Source organism: Rana temporaria, chromosome 1 (genome assembly GCF_905171775.1).
Source record: "Rana temporaria chromosome 1, aRanTem1.1, whole genome shotgun sequence".
NCBI lineage: Eukaryota > Metazoa > Chordata > Amphibia > Anura > Ranidae > Rana > Rana temporaria.
In genome coordinates this window covers 666,097,233-666,122,428 of record NC_053489.1, presented here as the reverse complement: position 1 = coordinate 666,122,428, position 25,196 = coordinate 666,097,233, and the positions used below count along the sequence as shown (strand labels likewise).

The window sequence follows — 25,196 nt, the reverse complement described above, 5'->3', positions numbered from 1 at the left end:
TGCATTGTCAGATATTTTAAAATGCTTGGGGTAGATTCAGGTAAAGTCGCGCACTGATACGGCGGCGCAGCGTATCGTCTTTACGCTACGCCGCCGTAAATTACAGGAGCAAGCGCTGTATTCACGAAGCACTTGCTCCGTAAGTTGCGGCGGCGTAGCGTAAAAGGGGCCGGCGTAAGCGCGCGTAATTCAAATGATCCGGTAGGGGGCGTGGATCATTTAAATTAGGCGCATTCCCGCGCCGAACGTACTGCGCATGCGCCGTCCCTAAAATTTCCCGACGTGCATTGCGGTAAATGACACCGCAAGGACGTCATTGGTTTCAAAGTGAACGTAAATGGCGTCCAGCGCCTTTCACAGACGACTTACACAAACGACGTAAAATTTTCAAATCGCGACGCGGGAACGACATCCATACTTAACATTGGCTGCGCCTCCTAATAGCAGGAGCAGCCTTACGCCGAAAAAGCCTTAACGCAAACGACGTAAAAAACGAATGCCGGGCGCACGTACATTTGTGAATCGGCGTATCTAAGAAATTAGCATATTCTACGCCGACAACAACGGAAGCGCCCCTAGCGGCCAAAGTTATATTGCACACAATTCTATGCCGCCGCAATCAAGTTACGTCGGTGGAGGAAGCCTATTTTTTCAGCGTAACTGCCTTTGTGAATCGGCGTAACGCTACGCGGGCGCGGAATTCAAATTACGGCGGCGTATCTGGAGATACGCCGCCACAAAAGGTGAATGAATATACCCCCTTCTGTATTACACTGGCGGAAAACATTGCTCCAATGAAACCTGAAAAAATCTAAATTGGAATGGTAGCTAAGCAAATACAGTATCTCACAAAAGTGAGTACACCCCTCACATTTTTGTAAATATTTTATCATATCTTTTCATGTGACAACACTGAAGAAATGACACTTTGCTACAATGTAAAGAAGTGAGTGTACAGCTTGTATAACAGTGTAAATAACTCAACACACAGCCATTAATGTCTAAACCGCTGGCAACAAAAGTGAGTACACCCCTAAGAGAAAATGTCCAAATTGGGCCCAGTGTCAATATTTTGTGTGGCCACCAATTATTAGTTATCACTGGAGTCCTCTTCCACTCCTCCATGACGACATCACAGAGCTGGTGGATGTTGGAGACCTTGCGCTCCTCCACCTTCTGTTTGAGGATGCCTCTCAGATGATCAATAGGGTTTAGGTCTGGAGACATGCTTGGCCGGTCCATCACCTTTACCCTCAGCTACTTTAGCAAGGCAGTGGTCATCTTGGAGGTGTGTTTGGGGTCGTTATCATGTTGGAATACTGGCCTGTGGCCCAGTCTCTGAAGGGAGGGGATCAGGCTCTGCTTCAGTATGTCACAGTACATGTTGGTATTCCTGGTCCCCTCAATAAACTGTAGCTCCCCAGTGCCTGCAGTACTCATTCAGCTCCAGACCATGACACTCCCACCACCACGCTTGACTTTAGGCAAGACACACTTGTCTTTGTTCCCCTCACCTGGTTGCCGCCACAAATGCTTGATGCCATCTGAACCAAATACGTTTATCTTGGTCTCATCAGACCACAGGACACGGTTCCAGTAATCCATGTCCTTAGTCTGCTTGTCTTCAGCAAACTGTGTGGCAGGCTTTCTTGTGCATCATCTTTAGAAGAGGCTTCCTTCTGGGACGACAGCCATGCAGACCAATTTGATGCAGTGTGCGGCGTATGGTCTGAGCACTGACAGACTTACCCCTTCAACCTCTGCAGCAATGCTGGCAGCACTCATACGTCTGTAGCGGGGTCACACTGTCATGGACTACGATAGTGTGAATCCCCACTGGAGCTCTAGTTATACTTGTATATACATGTTGACACCTGTTTAGAAGCCATGCATTGTGGGATCGGAAGTACTGGAAGATATGGACTCCATTGACACTTAGTAGAAAGAGACTACATTTCCCACAATGCCCTGCCTTTATGGAGCACATGACACCTCCGCACAGACTTATGGTGGAGGTTACTTAAAGGGAAGGAGGAGCTGTTTTCTCTCTCTCAGGACCTGCATCTTCTCCTCTGCGGAGCTGTGGGGAACAGCACAGCCGTGCTGCTAGGCCTGAAGCCTGGGCCTGCATCCACTGGAAGATCAACCATCCGGAGGGAAGCAAGACCAAGAGCGCCCAGCTCGTTTTCCAGGAGACCGGAGAAGCTTGCCAGCTGATGCCCAAACAAGTGGGGAGCCTGATACCGGAGACCGCGTGTTGCGGAGCAGTGATGATCGGCGCGTCTTTGTAAAAAACTAAAGTGGATCGGCCTGTTCGGGTGAGAGGGCACAAGCCCAAACCTCCAACCACACTTCAGCTGATAACTTAAGGCCTCGTACACACGACCGAGTTTCTCGGCAAAAACCAGCAAGAAACTTGCTAGGAGATATTTTTTTGCCGAGGAAACTGGTTGTGTGTACATTTTCGTCGAGGAAACTGTCGAGAAACTCGACGAGCCAAAAAGAGAGCAAGTTCTCTATTTCCTTGACGGGAATGGAGAAAATTGGATTGTCGAGTTCCTCGACAGCCTAACAAGGAACTCGACGAGCAAAACGATGTGTTTCGCCCGTCGAGTTCCTCGGTCGTGTGTACGAGGCTTAAGTGTCACTCCATGAATAGGAGCCACCTGTTTGATCTCTGACAGAATCAGAGAGGCCTAACAAGCTGAGGGTTATACCCACAGAGTTGACAGACGCTGACTGGAAATCAGTTCATCAGCATGGTTATTCGTCCTACCCTGTTTGATTGAGACTATTCCCTCTTTTTACCCTTTTGGATTACAGTTTAAAAGTGCACCAACGGCCGCAACATAAACTTTATTCTTAGGAGACATTTGGGAGCTGTTTGAGCCAGGCCTGGCCAAGAGTTCTTCATTAGCTGTTCTGCAGGACTGCCCACTAGGGGAGCTCGTGAGCATAGACTATTAAAAGTTCATTATAACATTTCTTTTGCTGTTCGCTGACTCTCGCAAGGGCCCTTGCAGAGTCATTGTGTGATAATACTTGTGATTAATTGATTTGTTATTCCAACCCCTCTATTTTCTTTACGATATGCAAAGTAAAGTTATTCTCTTGGTTTGAATATAATAATTGTGTGACGTGTGTTTACTCTTGGGAGCTGCCAACAAGAAAAAGGTACCAATAGTATTGTATTACCATTTCATGTTTTTGTAAGCTATTGTGGCCTCAGCCAAGTAGGGGTCACAATACTATTGCACTCATCCGGTGTGCCAAGGGAGGGTTTGAGCCAGTTAAAGGGGCGGATTCATTAATTTCTTTAGTGTTGTCACATGAAAAGATAGAATAAAATATTTGCAAAAAATTGAGGGATGTACTTACTTTTGTGAGATACTGTATAAGTCATGTACAGGGGTTTTTGGTCTTCAATGTATTTCGTAAATCTATTAGTGAAATTTACATTGGCTGTATCTTTTGCCTATTATTATGACATGGTCTCACCTTGTTAGTAAATTTCCATGTTATGGCTTCGGGGTTGACATGAAGCTGGAGATCCTCTGGAGCCCAGGGTGTAAAGTTCCCTACTTCCTTATAAATTGCAGTATCATCCTCCTGCAGTATCCAATTCGTTATTCTGTAGTGATAAACAAATTCTCCGTATTCATTAAACAATGGCACTGGCTCAGCCGAATCAAAGGGGAACTGAATTTTCTTTAGTTGGTAGCGCAACTTAAAAATAAAAAGAACAAAATAAACATGTTATAAAAACCTGTACGATGGAACAAATTATATTTATCAGATGATCCCGACTAGGGGTGCAACGGATCAAAAAACTCACGGTTCGGATCGTTCCTCAGGTCAGGAGTCACGGATCGGATCATTTTTCAGATCGGCAAAAAAAATAAAAAAATCTCCCCCACTGTAATATACACATCTCCCCCCCCCCACTGTAATATACACATCTCCCCCCCCCCCACTGTAATATACACATCTCCCCCCCCCACTGTAATATACACATCTCCCCCCCACTGTTCACCCCCCACAAACTATAGTACCCCCTCGGTGAAAACACCCCCCCTCCTCTCAGTACAAGAGACCCCCCCTCCTCTCAGTACAAGAGACCCCCCTCCTCTCGGGGCAAGAGACCCCCCCTCCTCTCGGGGCAAGAGACCCCCCCTCTTCTAGGGGCAAGAGACCCTCCCTCCTCTAGGGGCAAGAGACCCTCCCTCCTCTAGGGGCAAGAGACCCTCCCTCCTCTAGGGGCAAGAGACCCTCCCTCCTCTAGGGGCAAGAGACCCCCCCTCCTCTAGGGGCAAGAGACCCCCCTCCTCTAGGGGCAAGAGACCCCCCTCCTCTAGGGGCAAGAGACCCCCCCCCGGGCAGTACAGACACTCCCAGCGTGTGCTTCTTCCCCACGAGTGCGGGCTCCTCCTCTTCGGGTGAAAAACAGAGGAGGGCCGCCGCCGGGTGTGCCAAGATGGCCGCGGCTCTGGAGGTAGGCCGAAGCCGCGGCCATAACGTTAGGAAAGACCGCGGCTTCGGCCTAGCTTCGGAGCCGCGGACATAACATTAGGTGTGTTCCGATCCGAAGGGGGTGACCCGTTCGGATCACGGATCAACTGTGATCCGTTGCACCCCTAATCCCGACATTTCATAACTCTGCGCTCAAAATGCAAGCTTTGTTATAGTCAAGCTCATCCTTCTGTATCACTGCAAGTTACCAGACTTATGCTGCCAGTGAAGTTAAATTCACTTCTATCACTTTGCTTTACATTTTATTTTAATTATAAAAGTTTTTTAACTTTATATACTTTTTATAATTGGTATTTCCCCGTGATTTTCATGCATAACAGCTAGAGTGGTGCCTAGGGATGCGTAAACCAATCTAGTCAGGGTGCTTTAACTTCTTGGAGCCTGGGCCATTGACATATGACGGCCACAAGGTGGCTCTACAGGTCCGGGAGGCCGTCTTTTTTACGGCCTCGGCTCCTCAGGCCACTGGAGGGGCGCGCGCGCGCTGCTGGTGGCGCACGCGTGCCCGGCGCGTCACTGAGATGCCGATGCGCGTGCCTGGAGGACGCAATGTCCGCCATGTACCCGCGATTGCCCGTTACGCAGCCAAGGAAATGGATCTCTGTTTGTAAACACAGAGATCCACGTCCTGTCAGGGAGAGGAGAGCGATGCTGTGTCCCTTGTACATAGGGACACAGATCGGTCTCCTCCCCCAGTCAGTCCCCTCCCCCCACAGTAAGAATCACTCCCTAGGGAACACATTTAACCCCTTTCCTCGCCCCTAGTGTTAACCCCTTCCCTGCCAGTCACATTTATACAGTAATCAGTGCATATTTATAGCACTATTTGCTGTATAAATGTGAATGGTCCCAAAATAGTGTCAAAAGTGTCCGATATGTCCGCCGCAATATCGCAGTCCAGACAAGAATCGCAGATAACCGCCATTACTAGTAAAAAAAAAAAATATATAAAAAAAAAAATGTTAGAATTATATCCCCTATTTTGTAGCTGCTAGAACTTTTGCGCAAACCAAACACTATACGCTTATTGCATTTTTTTTTTTTACCAAAAATATGTAGAAGAATACGTATCGGCCTAAACTGAGAAAAAAAAAATAGTTAAAAAAAATATGGGATATTTATTATAGCAAAAAGTAAAAAATATTGGACCGGATTCACAAAGCACTTGCGCCGATGTATCTCCAAATACGCTGCGTAAGTGCAAATATGGGCGCATATTTATGCTGGATGCATGTTGCGCTCCCATTGATTTTCTATTCAAATATGCAAATGAGGGAGATACGCCGATTCACGATCGTACATGCGCCCGACGCAGGCTACGACTGGTGCGCGTAAGTTGTACATCCGGCGTAAAGTTAAGCCCCATAAAGGAGGTGTAACTCAGCAGAAGACATGGAAAGGTCTGCACCAGGAAACTGAAGCCGACGTATTTTATGTAGTTTACGTTGGACGTGAATATGACTAGGCGTAGGTTACGTTCACGCCATACGCAGTGATCCGGCGTATCTTAGGCAGTTGTTCCGATGTGTTTGTGAGCATGCGCACTGAGATGCGTCCACGGGACGGCGCATGCGCCGTTCGTTATACGTATCAGTCTGGCGCTCGGCCCATCATTTGCATGGGGTCACACCTCATTTGCATGGCTCACGCCCACTTCCACCTACGCCGGCTTACGCCTAGGAAACCCAGCACAGTTTTGGGAGGAAGTGCTTTGTGAATTCAATGCTTGCCTCTCTGCGCTGCGTCGGCGTAGCGTAAAGGAGATACGCTACGGCGGCATAAATATGCGCCAATGTCTGTGAATCCGGGCCATTGTGTTTTTTTCAAAATTGTCGCTCTTTTTTGTTTATAGCGCAAAAAAAAAAAACGCAGAGGTGATCAAATACCACCAAAAGAAATCTCTATGTGTGGGAAAAAAAGGACGTCAATTTTGTTTGGGAGCCACGTCGCACGACCGCGCAATTTTCATTCAAAGCGCGACAGTACCGAAAGCTGAAATTTCGCCTGGGCAGGAAGGGGATATAGTGCCCAGTAAGCAAGTGGTTAAAGTAGCTGTAAAGGCAGAATTTTTTTTATCTTAAAGTGGTAGTAAACTTTGTACTACCACTTTTACCTACAGGCAAGTCTATAATAAGGCCTATAATAAGACTTACCCGTAGGTATAAAGAATATCTCCTAAACCTGTACGGTTTAGGAGATATTCCCCTCGCAATGCGCCGCTGACTGCAGCGGCGCATGCGCAGCTAGGATCCTCGGCAGCAGCCAGACCTTGCCAGAAACAAGTCTCCCGCGCGCATGCCCGTGGAGTGACGGCATCGCCGCTCCAGCCAATCACATCGCTGGAGCGGCGATACCCGGAAGACACGCCGAGGCAAGATGACATCTCCCTCGGCGTGGACCAGGTAAGTTCCCCACACCTTGTTCCAAAGTAAGTATTTCATAATGAGCTAGTATGCGGTGCATACTAGCTCATTATGGCTTTTGCTTTTCAGGTATATAAAAAAAAAAAAAACAGCAGCGGGTTTACTACCGCTTAAATACATTCTATGTATTAAGATAAAAAACCTTCTGTGTGTAGCAGCAACCCCTAATTACCTACCTGAGCCCTCTCTCTCTCCAGCAATGTCCACGATCCCCTTAGCCATCCAGTACACTCCTCCTAATTGGCTGAGACAGAGCGACGGCGCCATTGGCTCCCACGGCTGTCAATCAACGTCAGTCAGCCAATCAGGGTAGACATGGGGCAGGGCCAGGTCGGGGCTCCATGTCTGAATGGTTATACACAGAGATCTGACTCGGCTTGGGTGCCTTCTGTAGCAAGACGCTGGCTAAGGGGCACTCGTCAGGAGGGAGGGGCTAGGAGCAGCAAAGAGGGACCCGAGAAGAGGAGGATGTGGGCTGCTCTGTGCAAAACCAACTGCACAGAGGAGGTAAGTATAACATGTTTGACATGTTTGTTATTTTAAAAAAAAGCCCTTACAATCACTTTAAAGCAGAGTTCCACCCAAAAATGGAACTTTTGCTTTTCGGAACCCCCCCCCCCTCCGGTGTCACATTTGGCACCTTTCAGGGGCTGCAGATACCTATCTAAGACAGGTATTTGCACCCACTTACGGGCATAGACTCCCCTGGGAGTCACGCCACTTCCCGTCCCCCCCACTGTCTCCTGGAAACACACTGTTCCCAGGAGAGAGCGGGGACCAGAGGACGAGCCTCGCCGCTCGCGCATGCACAGTTGGGAACCGGCAGTAAAGCCGCAATGCTTCACTTCCTGATTGCCTCGCCGAGGATGGTGGCGGGGGCAGCCGAGAGACGAGCAATGCTTGGCCTCGGCTGCCGACATCGTGGGCGCGCTGGACAGGTAAGTCCATTTTTTTTAAAGTCAGCAGCTGCAGTATTTGTAGCTGCTGGGTTTTAAAAAAAAAATTCAGGTGGACCTCCGCTTTAACCACTTAAGGACCGCCTCCTGCACATTTACGTCGGCAGAATGGCACGGCCGGGCACAGGCACGTACCTGTACGTTGCCTTTAAGAGCCCACCCGTGGGTCGCGGGCGTGACCCGTTTCGAAGCTCCGCGACATCGCCCACATGACCCGCGGACCCGATCTCCGCCGGAGTCCCGCGATCGGTCACAGGAGCTGAAGAACGGGGAGAGGTGAGTGTAAACACACCTTCCCCGTTCTTCACTGTGGCAGTGACACTGATCGTCTGTTCCCTGATATAGGTAAGTCCAGCCACACCCCCCTACAGTAAGAATCACTCCCTTAGGGCACACTTAACCCCTTAGCGCCACCTAGTGGTTAACCCCTTCACTTCCAGTGTCATTTTCACAGTAATTAGTGCATTTTTATAGCACTTTTCGCTGTGAAAATGACAATGGTCCCAAAAATGTGTCAAAAGTGTCCGCCATAATGTCGCAGTCACGAAAAAAAACGCCGATCGCCACCATTAGTAGTAAAAAAAAATTATTACAAAAAATGCCATAAAACTATCCCCTATTTTGTAAACGCTATAAATTTTGCGCAAACCAATCAATAAACGCTTATTGCAATTTCTTTACCAAAAATAGGAGGGAAAAAAAATGTTTTTTTTTTATCTTTTTTGGGGGATATTTATTACAGCAAAAAGTAAAACATATTGAATTTTTTTCAAAATTGTTGCTCTATTTTTGTTTATAGCACAAAAAAAAACAAAAAAAAAACGCAGAGGTGATAATATACCACCAAAAGAAAACTCTATTTGTGGGAAAAAAAGGACGCCAATTTTGTTTGGGAGCCACGTCGCACGACCGCGCAATTGTCAGTTAAAGCGACGCAGTGCCGAATCGCAAAAAAGGGGCCAGGTCCTTTACCTGCATAATGGTCCGGGTCTTAAGTGGTTAAGGATCAGACTGCTTTGTGTTGATTCTCACAGAAGATCAATGACTCATGCCACCACGATTCATGTCAATTTAACCACTTAAGGACCGAGCCTCTTTATGAGATTTGGTGTTTACAAGTTAAAAACACTTTTGTTTGCTAGAAAATTACTTAGAACCCCCAAACATTATATATATTTTTTCTAACACCCTAGAGAATAAAGTGGCGGTCATTGCAATACTTTTTGTCACACCGTATTTGTGCAGCGGTCTTAAAAGCGCACTTTTATTGGAAAAAAAATCACTTTTTTTAATTAAAAAATAAGACAACAGTAAAGTTAGCCCAATTTTTTTTAGATTGTGAAAGATAATGTTATGCCGAGTAAATTGATACCCAACATGCCACGCTTCAAAGACAAAAAAAGACAAACTTTTACCCTTAAAAATCTCCATAGGCGACATTTAAAAAATTCTACAGGTTGCATGTTTTGAGTTAAAGAGGAGGTATTGGGCTAGAATTATTGCTCTCGCTCTAACGATTGCGGTGATACCTCACATGTGTGGTTTGAACACTGTTTTCATATGTGGGCGCTGCTCACGTATGTGTTCGCTTCTGTCGGGAACGGGGTGCTTTATAAAAATATTTTTTTACTTAATTGTTTTACTTTATTTTATTTTTATTTTGACACTGTTTAAAAAAAAAAAAAAAAAAGCATGACAGGTCTCCGATGGAGTTCCACACAGATGATCGGATTTTTCTATAATTTTTTTTTTTCCATAGGAAAAATGTAAAACATGTCCTATTTGTTTTTTCACCGATGGAAAAAAGACCGATGGGGACCACACACGATCGGTTTGTCCAATGAAAACAGTCCATCGGTCTGTTTTCATCAGACAAACCGATCGTGTGTACATGGCTTAAGATGGAAAAGGGTCTGAAGTAAGCCAAAAACCTTAGACCAGAACCCCACCAGTCCTGGGCAGGACCACCAGGTATGTATGACATCACCCCGCCACAGTGTTGCCAACCTACCAGATTGAAATTTACTGACAAGACACCCAAAATGTACTGGCACAGACAAGTTTTTACTAGCAAGTACAAAAGTTATAAAATTACAGTTTTAGTTTCAAATTCCAGTATTTAGGCTATGTGACGGTATTACAATGATATCCCCGTCAACGTTCCCTTCTTCCCATAACGAAAATCACCCCAATATTCCACAAGGAGGAATATTCCTGGAGTCGCCCCAAAAAGCCACACATGAGACAAGCTTACTGCTGGAACAAGACAGACTTTAATGGTTTTCTTCTCAGCTTTTTATACAGTCCAAGACATTGAAGCAACAATGAAATCTCCACCCCCCCTAATCACACAGTGGGGGCTCTTCATACAGAGGACAGGCAGACATCTCGGTGCCGATTCTTGAAGACACATTTCTTTAGACAATGACATCAGTGACGCTAATTACTAGTTGTACTGAATACATTAACTAGACAGCTCGACCCCGCATATAGAGAGATAATTACCACAATGGAGCAATCAGAATAATTAACACAAGCCACTTAAACACAGATCTCCTTCACACAACACAATAGATCAATTAACCTTTAGAAATAGTGAGGGGACATTAGCACTTCAATAACCTGTTAGCCGAGGACTGAATCACACATGGCAAGCAGGGAGAATTAAACTGAGACATATATGCAAATGCATCACAGGCTACAATATGCAATTAGAAATGTGATGTAAGGTAGATGTTAAAGGGGTTTTAACCCCACTTCTATTTATTGAGGTGAAAAACCTCCTGTAATGCTGCAGCACCCCCCCCCCCAAGCCCTCATTTTATTTACCTGTACCCCCTCTATCTCACGCCGGGCACGAGAACACCAGCAAAAGCCAGTGTTTTGGGTCCTGATTGGATGGATTGATAGCAGCGCAGTCATTGGCTCCCGCTGCTGTCAATCAAATCCAATGAAGTGGGTGGGGCCAAGTCCAGCTTTCTGTGTCAATAGACGCAGAAGCAGGACTCGGGAGCGTGCCCGCATGGGTGTCCCAAAGGAGATCGCTTCTCTGACAGGGCACTTGAGAAGAGAGGAGCTACTAGCACCGATGAGGGACCCCAGAAGACGAGGATCGGGGCCACTCTGTGCAAAACCAACTGCACAAACGAGGTAAGTATGAGATGTTTGTTATTTTAAAAAAAACTGAGGCAAAAAGCATATTTCTTATTTTATTTTCGATTTAGTAAGTAAGTAGCTAAGGGAGAGGACTCTGGAGGGCAATACATTAGAATGGGCAATGCACTCATGAAATTGACTCTCACAGTGATACTGACAGTAGTGTGCAGCAGCACAGATGATGCTGACACCTTACCGACACGACACATCCCCACCTAAGTCATAGTGACAGTCTCTCTCCATGCCAGGTGGTCCCTTCAGTCCCCTCCAGTCCAAACAGCACTCACAGTCCCGCCCCTGGCTTGCCTTACTCCTGTCCTGCAGACCCAGGAGGCTCCAGCCACTCCGCTCGGCTCCCTTGCACCATGACATCACACAACACATTTAGACACCGCCTCCACCAGGCCTGCCCCTCCTCCCTGCACCACCCGAACACACTGGGCCAGATTCTCGTAGATCGGCGTATCTTTGTTCCGGCGTAGCGTATCCTATTTACGCTACGCCTTCGCAACTTAGACGGGCAAGTGCTGTATTCTCAAAGCACTTGCTCCGTAAGTTGCGGCGGCGTAGCGTAAATAGGCCGGCGTAAGCCCGCCTAATTCAAATGTGGAACAGGGGGGCATGTTTTATGTAAATAACTTGTGACCCGACGTGATTGACGTTTTTCACGAATATCCCAGTGTGCATTGCTCCAAAGTACGCTGCAAGGACGTATTGGTTTCGACGTGAACGTAAATGACGTCCAGCCCCATTCACGGACGACTTACGCAAACGGCGTAAAATTTTCAAAATTCGACGCGGGAACGACGGCCATACTTAACATTGGTACGCCGCATGTACGCCACTATATAGCAGGGGTAACTTTACGCCGCAAAAAGCCTAACATAAACGGCGTATCTGTACTGCGGCGGCCGGGCGTACATTCGTGAATTCGCGTATCTAGCTGATTTACATATTTTTAGGCGGAAATCAGCGTACACGCCCCTAGCGGCCAGCGTAAATATGCAGTTAAGATCCGACGGCGTAACAGACTTACGCCGGTCGGATCTAATAGAAATCTATGCGTAACTGATTCTAAGAATCAGGCGCATAGATACGACCGCCCAGACTCAAAGGCCCCGTACACACGACCAGTTTCCTCGGCAGAATTCAGCTTTCGACCGAGTTTCTGGCTGAATTCTGCCGAGAAACCCAGCCGTGTGTACACTTTCGGCCGAGGAAGCCGACGAGGACCTCGGCGAGGAAATAGAGAACATGTTCTCTATTTCCTCGTTGTTCTATGGGAGAACTCGGCCCGCCGAGGTCCTCGGCGGCTCCAGGACTGAACTGGCCGAGGAACTCGATGTGTTTGGCACGTCGAGTTCCTCGGCCGTGTGTACGGGGCCAAAGATACGACGGCGTATCTCCTTTGAGAATCTGGGCCACTGTAGCAGGCACTTGGATGGTCTTAGCTGGCTCCGGACCCAAGCTGCATATGCACAGATCCGAGCCAAGTGTCACAGCCATATTTTTTACTGGCAACCCTTTCCTCTTACTGGCATTTACTGGCAGGAGAAAAGTTCCCATTTTTTACTGGCTGCCAGTGAAAATACTGGCGGTTGGCAACACTGCCCCGCTGTCTACAGTTGCGGAAACACCTACCAGTACTCCCCGGGAAAGCAGGAGCTGTGTGGTGCCGGGGCCCAGTACCATCGGCAAGACTTTTTTTTATTTCCCTGCACATGATTGGGTATTCAAATTGAACACATCTGCACTTTGATATTTGAACAATCTCCACTCTAGAAGTGATATCATTATTACTTTGCGTAATCCAAGGAGCGTAATCCAGTGTACTCTACCTCATGTTTATAATAATGATTTTGCTTATCATCAGATTTTCCGTCAATGAATAGAAGCATATTATGAATTGCTTTAGCCAAGGCTTCTACTGCGTAGTAAATGCGTGGCGCCACCCCTTGATTCAGAAATCTGTCTATATTTGGGTAAAATTCATGATGCACGGAATAATTATATTGTATTCTGCATACTATTTCCCTTTTTCCTCTGTTTTCAGACAAGCACTTTGCAATCGTTAAAAAATATTTGGAACCTGGTGAATTATTTGTGCTATTCATCTTGTCGATCCCATCAAAGAAATGCTCTTTATCTGGAAAAAACAGCGGGTATAATTCCACCGCCAAACTACCATTAATGCCAACCATTGCCAACAAATGCACTGATGAGCTGGAAACCCAAACAGGAGGAAAAATAAATGTTTTATCATAAATAGCACCAACATAAAGAGCGAAAACGGTGTTGATGTAGACATAAGATCCACACACTACGATGATTCTGGAAGTCGATTTTTGAATAATAGCAATGTTTTCCTGGACAATTTTTTCAAGGGACTTATCTTCATTCAACGTGCCTACTCCAAATAAAATTTTATACTCAACGCAGATTCCATTGCTACTCATATACTTTGTTAAAGTGTCTGTTTCTTTCTCACCGGCATCATCCTTTGTTGTGAATATTCCAACCCAGGTCCAGCCAAAATGTTTCATCAACTTAACTGTGGCCGACAAATAGGCATGGTCATTCTGAACTGTACGGAACACATGAGGATAAAGAGCTCTATCTGTAAGGGAATAGTCTGTAGCTCCATAACTGATCTGTGAATCAAAATAATTATATTTGGAATGGCGCCAAACTCCGGTACTTAAATTTTTTTTTTTTTAAAGGTTACCAGTTTAGAGTTACAGAGGAGGTCTAGTGCTAGAATTGCTGCACACGCTCTAACGCACGCAACGATACCTCACATGTGTGGCTTGAACGGCGTTTACATATGTGGGTCGGCATAGGCTTGCGCACAGGGTGTGCCGGGTGTGCCTGGGCACACCCTAATCACCCCGTGTGCATTAGCATTATCCAGGGGTGGCACCAGGTGGGGGGTTGGGGTCCCAGTGGCCAGTGTAAATGCCCCCAATTATATTAAAGGCTAGGTTCAACTGTAGGAACACATTACACCTATACGTAGGATGTAACAAAATATGCTCCCAATCAACTGTCTCCCACCGACAGAGCCTTCTCCCTGTGACAGCAGGTGGCACCCATGTGTGTCTGAGCTTTGGGGTGCAAACCCTAATACTATAGGCTGTGCACACCTATGTGGGTCGGACTTACGCGTGTGTTCGCTTTTGAGCGCAAGCTACTGGGGATGGGGACATTTACATTTTTTTTTTTTACTTAATTTTTTTTATTTTTACACTTTTTTTACATATTTTTCTTTGATCACTTTTATTCCTATTACAAGGAATGTAAACATCCCTTGTAATAGGAATGGTGTGTGACAGGTCCTCTCTATGGAGAGATGCGGGGTCAATAAGACCCCGCATCTCTCCTCCAGGCTGGAAAGCATGAGATTGTGAAAAAAAAATCACGATCTCATGGCGACTGCCGCAATCGCGGCTTTGTTTACTTCCGGGTACCCTGGCGTGACTTCATAACGCCGCACTCGGGCCTCCGACGGTCATAGAGATGACTGGTGACCATCTGGTCACCGGAAATCTCTATCGTCGTGAGCCGGCGCCGGCCAATTCGTTCTCCGGGCCCCCGATGGCACGGGAGAGCCCACAGAAGCACCGGATGGCGGTGGGAGGGGGGGAACGTCCCCTCCTGTCGCTTATAAGAACGATCAAGCGGCAGAACTGCCGCTATGATCATTCTTATGGTGCGCAGAATATCCGGCTAAAAAGATGGATATCTGAATGATGCCTGTAGCTGCATCCATCATTCAGAGTGAGTAACTTGTATAGCGCTGCAAATGCAAACTAAATCACCTCAAGGTGCTTATTTCCATCCAGTGTTGTCCTGATCTTTCAGAAGAGGTGGGTCTTAAGTTTTTTCCTGAAGGCCAAATGGTTTTCCTCCATGTGGATGTTTGTGGGTAGAGCGTTTCATAGCCGAGGTTCAAATTCAGATATCCTCCCCCCCCCGAAATTCCAGGATGTCATATGACGTCCAGGGGTAGGGAAGTGGTTAAAAAAAATGTCCCCTGGTGAAGATCTATCGTCAATCACGATGACCGCCACCACCGTATTATGTCCACTAGATGGAACTTGTGTTCCCAGGAAATAAACATAATGGCCCGGATTCACGTAGCACTTACGCCGACGTATCTCGAGATACGCCACGTAAGTGCACATATGCGCCGTCGTATCTATGCGCCTGACTCTGAAAGCAAGATACGCCTGAAACTGGGCTTCATCCGACTGACGTAAGTTTCCCACGCCGTCGTATCGTGGGTGCATATTTACGCTGGCCGCAAGGGGCGCTCCCATTGATTAGAATATGCAAATGAGTGAGATACGCCGATTCACAAACGTACTTGCGCCCAGCGCATTAATATACACGGTTTACGCAAGACTTACGTCCGGCGTAAAGTTATTCCCCATCTATGAGGCACAACTCATACAAAGGTATGGACCAGGGAACAGCCGTCGTATTTTACGTCGTTTACGTAGTAGTACGTGAATATGGATGGGCGTAGGTTACGTTCACGTCGTAGGCAATGATTCGACGTATCTTAGGCGTTCGTTCAACGTGATTCTGAGCATGCGCACTGGGATACGTCCATGAGCTGGCGCATGCGCCGTTCGTTATTCATATCTTGATGGCGCTCGGCCCATCATTTACATGGGGTCACGCCTCATTAGCATGGCTCACGCCCACTGCCACTTACGACAAGTTACGCCGAGGGAACCCAGCGTAGATTTGGGAGCAAGTGCTTTGTGAATACTGTGCTCGCCGCTCTGCGCTACGTCGGCGTAACGTATATTCGATATGCTACGCCGGCATAACTATGCGCCGCTGTATGTGAATCCGGGCCATTATACTCAATACTTAGGGTATTCATACTTAGATTTTTTTTTTCATAAATAGGCACCTAGAACTTAACCTCTTCCATACAGGGCAGTTATACACACTTCCATACCAGGCCTATTCTGGCACTTCTCTCCTACATGTACAAATCATAATTTCTTTGCTAGAAAATTACGCAGAACCCCCAAACATTATATATGTTTTTTTAGCAGACACCCTAGGGAATAAAACGACGGTCATTGAAACCTTTTATCTTGCACGGTATTTGCGCAATAATTTTTCAAACGCCTTTTTTGGGGAAAAAAATTGTTTCATGAATTAAAAAAATAAAAAAACAGTAAAGTTAGCCCAATTTTTTTGTAAAATAGGAAAGATGATGTTACACCGAGTAAATAGATACCTAACATGTCACGCTTTAAAATTGCGCACACTCATGGAATGTCGCCAAACTTTGGTACTTAAAAATCTCCATAGGCAACGATTTGAAAATTTTTACAGGTTACCAGTTTAGATTTACAGAGGAGATCTAGTGCTAGAATTGTTGCTCGCACTCTAACGCACGCGGCGATACCTCACATATGTGGTTTAAACGGCGTTTACATATGTCGGCGGGACTTGCGTGTGCGTTTGCTTCTGCGCGCAAGCTACCGGGGACAGGGGCGTTAAAAAAATACATTTTATTTCTTTTTTTTTTTTATATATATTTATTTCTTTTTTTACACTTTTTTTTTTATTTTTATTTTTTTTGATCACTTTTATTCCTATTACAAGGAATGTAAACATCCCTTGTAATAGGAATGTGTGTGACAGGTACTCTTTATGGAGAGATGCGGGGTCAATAAGACCCCACATCTCTCCTCCAGGCTGGAAAGCATGAAATCGGTGAAAAAAAATTCACCGATCTCATGCTTGCTGTTGCTTAGCAGCCGCAATCGCGGCTTTGTTTACTTACGGGGACCCGGGCGTGACGTCATCACATCGCGCCCGGGTCCTCCGACGGTCATAGAGATGACTGGTGACCATCTGGTCACCAGTCATCTCTATGCTTCCTGCGAGCGCCGGACGATTCGTTCTCCGGGCCCCCGATGGCACGGGAGAGCCCGGAGAGGCACCGGATGGCGGCGGGAGGGGGGGGATGTCCCCTCCCGCCGCCTGTAAGAACGATCTAGCGGCGGAACCGCCGCTATGATCATTCTTACGTTGTGCAGAATCGCCGGCACAAGAGAAGGATATCTGAATGATGCCTCTAGCTGCAGGCATCATTCAGATATCCCCCCCACAAAGCCCAGGACGTCATATGACGTCCACTCTGAACGGCAGAGGTTCTTTGTGGACATCATTTTACTATGGGCCGGTAGGGAAGTGGTTAAAACATTTCATACCATTTCCTACTGACACAGGAGGTAAAGAGCAAATTTGTTTAGATTATATACAGAAAACTGGTTATTACACTCTAGGGGGATTTACCAAAACTGTGAAATGCTAAATTTGATGCAGCTCTGCGTAGAAACCAATCAGCTTCCAGGTTGTATTGTCAAAGCTTCTTTGAACAAGCTAAAGTTAGAAGCTAATTGGCTACCATGCCCAGCGTCACCAGATTCTGAGTGCTACAGTTTTTGTAAATCTCACCCACTGTCATCTAACACTTTAAAGCCAGGTTCACATATATGTGGCTGCGGTTCACCGGTCTGGTGCGTTTCTGTTTACCGCTACAGGTGTGGTTTAGGTACAAATTTTGGTCTGAATTCACACCTAACCCGGACCTAAAGACGCACAGGACCCTTTTTTTTTAAATCTGGACCCGCGGCCGCCCTGGACATGTGTGAACCGGCTCTATTGATAGCCGGCCACACTCACATGTCCTGTGAATTGGATGAGGGAAAACCCACATCCAATTTACATCTATGTGAACCCAACCTTACTCCTTCTTCCTTATCCCAATCAAGAGGAGAATTCTTGGTTAGGAAAGGGATAAAAGATACTGGCTCATAACAATTAAAGGGGTTGTAAAGGTACAATTTGTTTTCCTAAATAGCTTCCTTTACCTTAGTGCAGTCCTCCTTCACTTACCTCATCCTTCCATTTTGCTTTTAAATGTCCTTATTTCTTCTGAGAAATCCTCACTTCCTGTTCTTCTGTCTGTAACTCACCACCGTAATTCGGGACTTTCTCCCTGGTGTGGAGAAAGCCTCTTGAGGGGGGAGGCGGTGAGCAGGAGTGTCAAGACGCCCACTAACACACAGCTCCTTTCTCTATCTGCAAAGTAGAGAGTGTCCTGACTTGCCTGCTTGCCCCCTCCCCCCTCAGGAGGCTTTCTCCACACCAGGGAGAAAGCCTCGCATTACTGTGTGGAGTTACAGACAGAAGAACAGGAAGTGAGGATTTCTCAGAAGAAATAAGGACATTTAAAAGCAAAATGGAAGGATGAGGTAAGTGAAAGGTAAAGAAAGCTATTTAGGATTTTTTTTTACCTTTACAACCCCTTTAAAAGAAAAACTTACTGACTTTACATTACGACCTTTTCTAATTGGTTGTATGGTGCGACACGAGGATATACATATAATAAACACACTTACCTGCGTATATCCGTAGACTCCCAGTATTTGTGCCATTGGAAAAGTTGTCACTGAATAATGGTCTCCAATAAAACCCACCAACTTGGCTTTTGCAGAACATGAGTAATTAGGGACTGTCCTTTGTGGTCCAGATAAAATTTGTAGAACATTTCTTACAGCCACACTGGTATCTAAAGAGGAGTCCGTGATATGATATCCCAATGTAATATTGGGTAAAATTTCTGTATTCTGGTTAATTTTGTGTATAGCAAAACGAAACATCAAAATATTTAAGATTGATCGCAGATCGTCACTGTGGGGGCAGTAAAATGTTTTTCACAAGAAGGGGAATCTATGAGATTGTAAAGTAGACCTATACTTTAAATGTAAATTTTCATTGACCAACAGGGATTTATTTCCATAGTTGAATGTGACACAGCAAACAGTAAATCAATGTACCTTTAGTATATGATTTCCAAATAGAAGAACATGTGATAGTGCCTAAGTACCCATTGTTTTTTTTAACTCATGGGACCACCAAACTATGGGCTGCAGGCAAAACATGACCCTTCCCTGGCCTGGCACTCGGGTCACTATTCCTTCCAATGATAACAATGAAGGAGCACTATTATTTCTACTGATCCCAATGATGGGGCGCTATTCCTTCACTGATCCCAATGATGGGGCGCTATTCCTTCACTGATCCCAATGATGAGCCACTGTTCCTTCCACTGATCCCAATGATGGGGCGCTATTCCTTCACTGATCCCAATGATGAGCCACTGTTCCTTCCACTGATCCCAATGATGGGGCGCTATTCCTTCACTGATCCCAATGATGAGCCACTGTTCCTTCCACTGATCCCAATGATGGGGCGCTATTCCTTCACTGATTCCAATGATGGGCCACTGTTCCTTCCACTGATCCCAATGATGGGGCGCTATTCCTCCCACTGATAACAATTATGATGCCAAGTACACACAACCGTTTTTCATGACGAGAACACTGCAATTTTTTAGATCCATCGGTCACGAAAACCGGTCGTGTGTAGGCTCCATAGCAGTTTTCTCGACAAGAAACCTAACCTGCAAAAAAAAATTAGAACCTGCTCTATTTTTTCTCGTCGTTTTTCCCGTCGTTCTTTTTCTCGTTGCAAAAAAAACCACTTGTGTGTATGCTTTTCCAAGGGGGAAAAAAAACGCACATGCTCAGAAGCAAGTTATGAGACGGGAGCGCTCGTTCTGGTAAAACTAGCGTTTGTAATGGAGATAGCACATTTGTCATGCTGTAACGGACTGAAAAGCACAAAGACTGAAAAGCGCAAATCGTCTCTCACCAAAACTTTTACTAACACGAGGATCAGCAAAAGCAGCCCAAAGGGTGGAGCCATTCGAACGGAACTTCCCCTTTATAGTGCTGTCGTACGTGTTTTCTACGTCTCCTCACTTTGCTTGAGCGTTTTTTTCATGAACGGATGTATGCAAGGCAGCCTTGAGAGGAATCATGTCGATAAAAACTTCGTTTTTTTGCATGACAGGAAAAACGGTCGTGTGTACGCGGCATTAGACACTATTCTTCCCACTGATAACAATGATGGGGCACTATTCCCCCTACTCATACCCATGATAGAGCACTATTCTTTACACTGGGACCAATGATGGAGCACTATTGATCTTTTATTGAAAATAATCAAGCAACCAATTTTATACAAAAGTAAAAAACAAAACCACAGTACAAAACTTTAACAGAAATCAAAAGAATACACATCCATGTTCGGAATATTTACAATATATACATAGTCCACTACCAAAACATTTTTAGAAAACTATTTACATAAAGCAGCAGAGAGTGCCTTAGAGGCACAACCCGTCACCTATGTACGCAGCCATTTATCAAAAATTAATAATAAAAAAAAATAATAATAATCTAAGGTGATAAGAGACAGACAGCCACACCCGGGAAAGAGACTCCTGGCAGTCAGGGAGGCTTGATACCCCTCCACGCCTTCAACCAAGCCCCCTGACCCCGCTTGTCTCTCTCAAGCTCCCGAATCTTCCCCACCTTATGCAAAATGTCATACACCAGCACCTCAACAGGAAGGATTTAATGCCGAATGCTGACCTGACACTGCGTGTTCCAGGTGAAAAAACGGACTACTAGGCTAACTAAAAAAAGTGTATCCAAACAAAAAACTCCCCCAGTATTGAATGCTCTGTACACCCACTCAGCACAACCCAGCCTGGAGAGGAAAGGAACATTGAGGGCCCGCCCCACCTGTTTGTACACTTCTATGTTAAAGGGGCAACAAAGCAGAAAATGGTCCATAGTCTCCTCCTCATCTGCACACTCCTACCGAGGACAGCTACGATCCATCCCACTGCGGAATTTCAAATTGCCCCAAACATAGAGCCTCCCATGGAAGCACAACCAGGCCGGATCCTTAAATTTAGGGGGTACTCTATCCAAATTAATCAGTCTTAACCCTGCCCTCAAAACTGGGCCTGGGCAATCCCTTAAGGCCAGTGGGTCAGGAAAGACTTTGCTCAAGAATCGACTCATAAGGGCTTTCCTTGGAACCGATCTGAAATCTTCAGCCAACAATCGCCACTGCCGCAGTAACTTCAGGCACGGAGAGACATAGGCTGGTAGCTGACCACAATGACCCCTGCGATTCTTCACTTGGCCACCTTCTTCCCAAAGTCATAAAAAAAGGCCTAAACCAAGATCTAAATATGCCTACCCATCCAGGGGGTTCCACTGCAAGCATATTACCAATGTTACATTTGAGAAATAGCAGTGAAAAGAAAAGAACTGGGTTGACCATACCAAAGCCACCCTCCCTCCTGGATAGATAGGTGACATTCCTTTTGATGGGGTTCAGTCTGAATGATAGAGCACTATCCCTTCCACTGACACCAATGATGGAGCACTATCCCTTCCAGTGACACCAATGATGGAGCACTATCCCTTCCACTGACACCAATGATGGAGCAATATCCCTTCCAGTGACACCAATGATGGAGCACTATCCCTTCCACTGACACCAATGATGGAGCACTATACCTTCCACTGACACCAATAATGTAGCACTATCCCTTCCACTGACACCAATGATTGAGCACTATTCCTCCCACTGACACCAATGATGGAGCACTATTCCTCCCACTGACACCAATGATGGAGCACTATCCCTTCCACTGACACCAATGATTGAGCACTATCCCTTCCACTGACACCAATGATGGAGCACTATTCCTCCCACTGACACCAATGATGGAGCACTATTCCTCCCATTGACATCAATGATGGAGCACTATTCCTCCCATTGACACCAATGATGGAGCACTATTGATCTTTTATTGAAAATAATCAAGCAACCAATTTTATACAAAAGTAAAAAACAAAACCATAGTACAAAACTTCAACAGAAATCAAAGGAATACACATCCATGTTCAGAATATATACAATATATACATAGTCCACTACCGAAACATTTCTAGAAAACTATTTACATAAAGCAGCAGAGAGGGCACAACCCGTCACCTATGTATGCAGCCATTTATCAAAAATGACCATTTATCGTAAAGACCGGTCTTTCCCAGTGACGTACGAGGGTGCGTCAGAGGGGGCGGGATCACGTGACGGGTGGCCGCTTCCCCTATATAAGAAATGTCACAGCTCCAGCGCGTCATTCCGCTGGGCTGTGTCCAGCGGAGAGTGGAGCTCACCTGCTGTGCTCTAGACGGATGGATCTTCTCATCGCTGAACCGGACCGGTGATCACCCGTCCGTCGCTGGAGAGATCATCCGTCGCAGGATAGAAGACAACGTTGGAGCGGGGCCCGGGCCGAGAGTGGATTCACATCGTTGGATTTTTTTTTATTAATAAAGGATTTTTTTCTACGGTGTCTGTGTGTATTTTAACTATTTACACTTCCTTCGTGAAATGGTAGAGGTACAGTGTACCCCATTACCAATTCACATAGGGGGGGGGGGCCGCATCTGGGGGTCCCCTTTGTTAAAGGGGTTTTCCAGATTCTGATAAGCCCCCCGCCCGCAGACCCCCACAACCACCGGGCAAGGGTTGTGGGGATGAGGCCCTTGTCCCCATCAACATGGGGACATCCTCCACATGTTGAGGGCATGTGGCCTGGTGCGGTTCAGGAGAGGGGGGGGGCGAATTCTGTCCCCCCCTCTTTTCTGCGGCCAGCCAGGTTAACGTGCTCGGATAAGGGTCTGGTGTGGATTTTTGGGGGAACTTCACGCCATTTTTTTTTAAATTTGGGGTGGAGTTCCCCTTAAAATCCACACCAGACCTGAAGGGTCTGGTATGGATATTTGGGGGGAACCCCACGTCATTTTTTTTTTTAATTGACGGCGGCGTCAATTAATATCCATATCCATATCATATCCATATCAGACCTGAAGGGCCTGTTAATGGAATTTGGGGGGACCCCCAGCTTTTTTATTTTTATTTTTTATGAATGAATCATCTCTGTAATTGCCAGAGCCAACAATTCATTAGAGCCGCAAAGCCGGTTTTAAATGCCTTTTTTCCTTTCAGAAATGACACTTTGTGCAGGGACAGTTCTATGTACGGGAAACATGCGCTTTTTCACATGCTGACTTTACACCCCCCCTAGGTACGAAATTTAAAGTTATATTACACTTTTATTGTTTCACTTTTAGCATTATTAAATTCACTGCTCCCGGAAAAACGTCCGTTTTTAAAACTTTTTTTTGCATTGATACATGTTTCCTGGGACAGGACCCAGGTCCCCAAACACTTTTTAGGACAATAACTTGCATATTAGCCTTTAAAATTAACACTTTAGATTTCAAATGTTCGAGTCCCATAGACTTTAATGGGGTTCTAAAGTTCACACGAACATTTGGTGTGTTCGCAAGTTCTGATGCGAACCGAACAGGGGGGTGTTCGGCTCATCCTTACTTACAAGTTAAAAATCTGTATATTTTTCCAAGAAATTTACTTGGAACCCCCAAACATTATATATATATATATGTTTAGCAGAGACCCTAGAGCACAGGTGTCAAAGACAAGGCCCGCAGGCTGAATCCGGCCCTCCAGGCCATTTCATGTGGTTCTCGCACCTCTCCTGCAGCAGCAGGAGAGCTCCAGCCCTCCTCTGGTCCTCCTCCAGACCCCTACTTTCTGCTTTCAAGCAATTCATCCAGCTTCTTCCCAGCAGCAGCATAAGGAAAGGGGGTGCACTGTGATGTAAGGGAGAGTGGGGGGGACACAACTTCTGGTGGTGGGGTGACTCTTGACATCTAATGTAAGGGAAGGGGATGCGCTGGACATCTAATCTTACAGATACAACCGGCCCTTTTGAGAGCAATCATAATGCTGATGCGGCCCACAATGAAATTGAGTTTGACACCCCCCGCCCTAGAGAATAAAATGGCGGTTGTTGCAATATTTTATGTCACACTGTATTTGCGCAGCAGCCTTTCAAAGCAATTTTTGTTGAAAAAATACACTACAATAAATAAAAAATTAAAGAAACAATAAAGTACCGTATATACTCGAGTATAAGCCGACCCGAATATAAGCAGAGGCGCCTAATTTTACCACAAAAAAATGGGAAAACGTATTGACTCGAGTATAAGCCTAGGGTGTCCATCTGCATGCCTCACTCTGCCTCACTTTGCCTCACTGTGTCCATGCCTCACTGTGCCCATGCCTCACTGTGCCTCACTGTGTCCATGTACATGCCTCACTGTGCCCATGCCTCACTGTGTCCATGCCTTACTGTGCCCAGGGCCGTCTTAATAGCATCATGGGCCCCTGAGCAAAGTAATGCTCTGGGGCCCCTACAGTGATGACAGTGCAGGTAAACAGACATCAAGTAGGTAGGAGGCAGACTGCCTTGCCTGTGTATCTATCACTCTCAGTGCCACCAAGGGACCCCCAATTTCGGGGCAGCGTGGGCTCAAGGACCAGCTGCTTTGGGGATAGTGCAGGGGCCCCCATGCAGCTGGGGCCCCTGGACAGTGCCCAGGTGTGCCCTCTCATTAAGACAGCCCTGACTGTGCCCATGCCTCGCTGTGTCCATGCCTCACTGTGTCCATAACTAGACTTACGTTTAACACAGGAGTATATAAAAGTGGTGTCCGGCTTTGAAAAATCAGTGTTCCCTGGCCGTAGGGGGACTTACGGCCGTCCGGTACCAGGTCCCCAAATTTAGCGGAGAAATTACCGTTTAACATGGGAGTCTATGGAAGGGGTGCCCGACTTTGAAAAATTGGTGCTCCCCAACTGTAGGTCCCCCGGACAACAAACTTTGCACAAGTGTGCCAAGTTTGGGGTCCAGGCGGCCGGTACCAGGTCCCCAAAGTCCGGGAGATCAGGCGCAAAAAAGTGACTTGTGATCTTTATACTAAGCAAAAAAAAAATTGTGATTCTCATTTTATCCAGAATCGTGAAGCTCTAAACTACATTAATATATATATATATGTTTTTTTTTTATTATTATTATCAAAGGAAAGTTGACACAAAATAGTAAAAAAGTATATACATATATATATATATATATATATATATATATACACATATATATATATATATATATATATATATATATATATATATATATATATATATATATATATATATATATATATATATATGTATATACTTTTTTACTATTTTGTGTCAACTTTCCTTTGATAATAATAATAAAAAAAAAAAAACA

The 25,196-nt window shown here is 45.8% G+C and overlaps 1 protein-coding gene across 1 annotated transcript in view; it reads right to left on the bottom strand.

Moving 5' to 3' along the window:
• The window catches only part of LOC120944435 (vomeronasal type-2 receptor 26-like), a 32,089-nt gene extending 9,848 nt beyond the window's left edge, over positions 1-22,241 (bottom strand). The window contains exons 1-4 of the mRNA XM_040358498.1: positions 22,210-22,241; positions 18,502-18,619; positions 12,904-13,716; positions 3,499-3,726 (exon numbers count right to left, since the gene is read on the bottom strand). Of these exons, the coding sequence (XP_040214432.1) occupies positions 3,499-3,726; positions 12,904-13,716; positions 18,502-18,619; positions 22,210-22,241 (1,191 nt within the window). The remainder of the gene's footprint in view (positions 1-3,498; positions 3,727-12,903; positions 13,717-18,501; positions 18,620-22,209) is intronic.
• Positions 22,242-25,196: the final 2,955 nt, after the last annotated feature.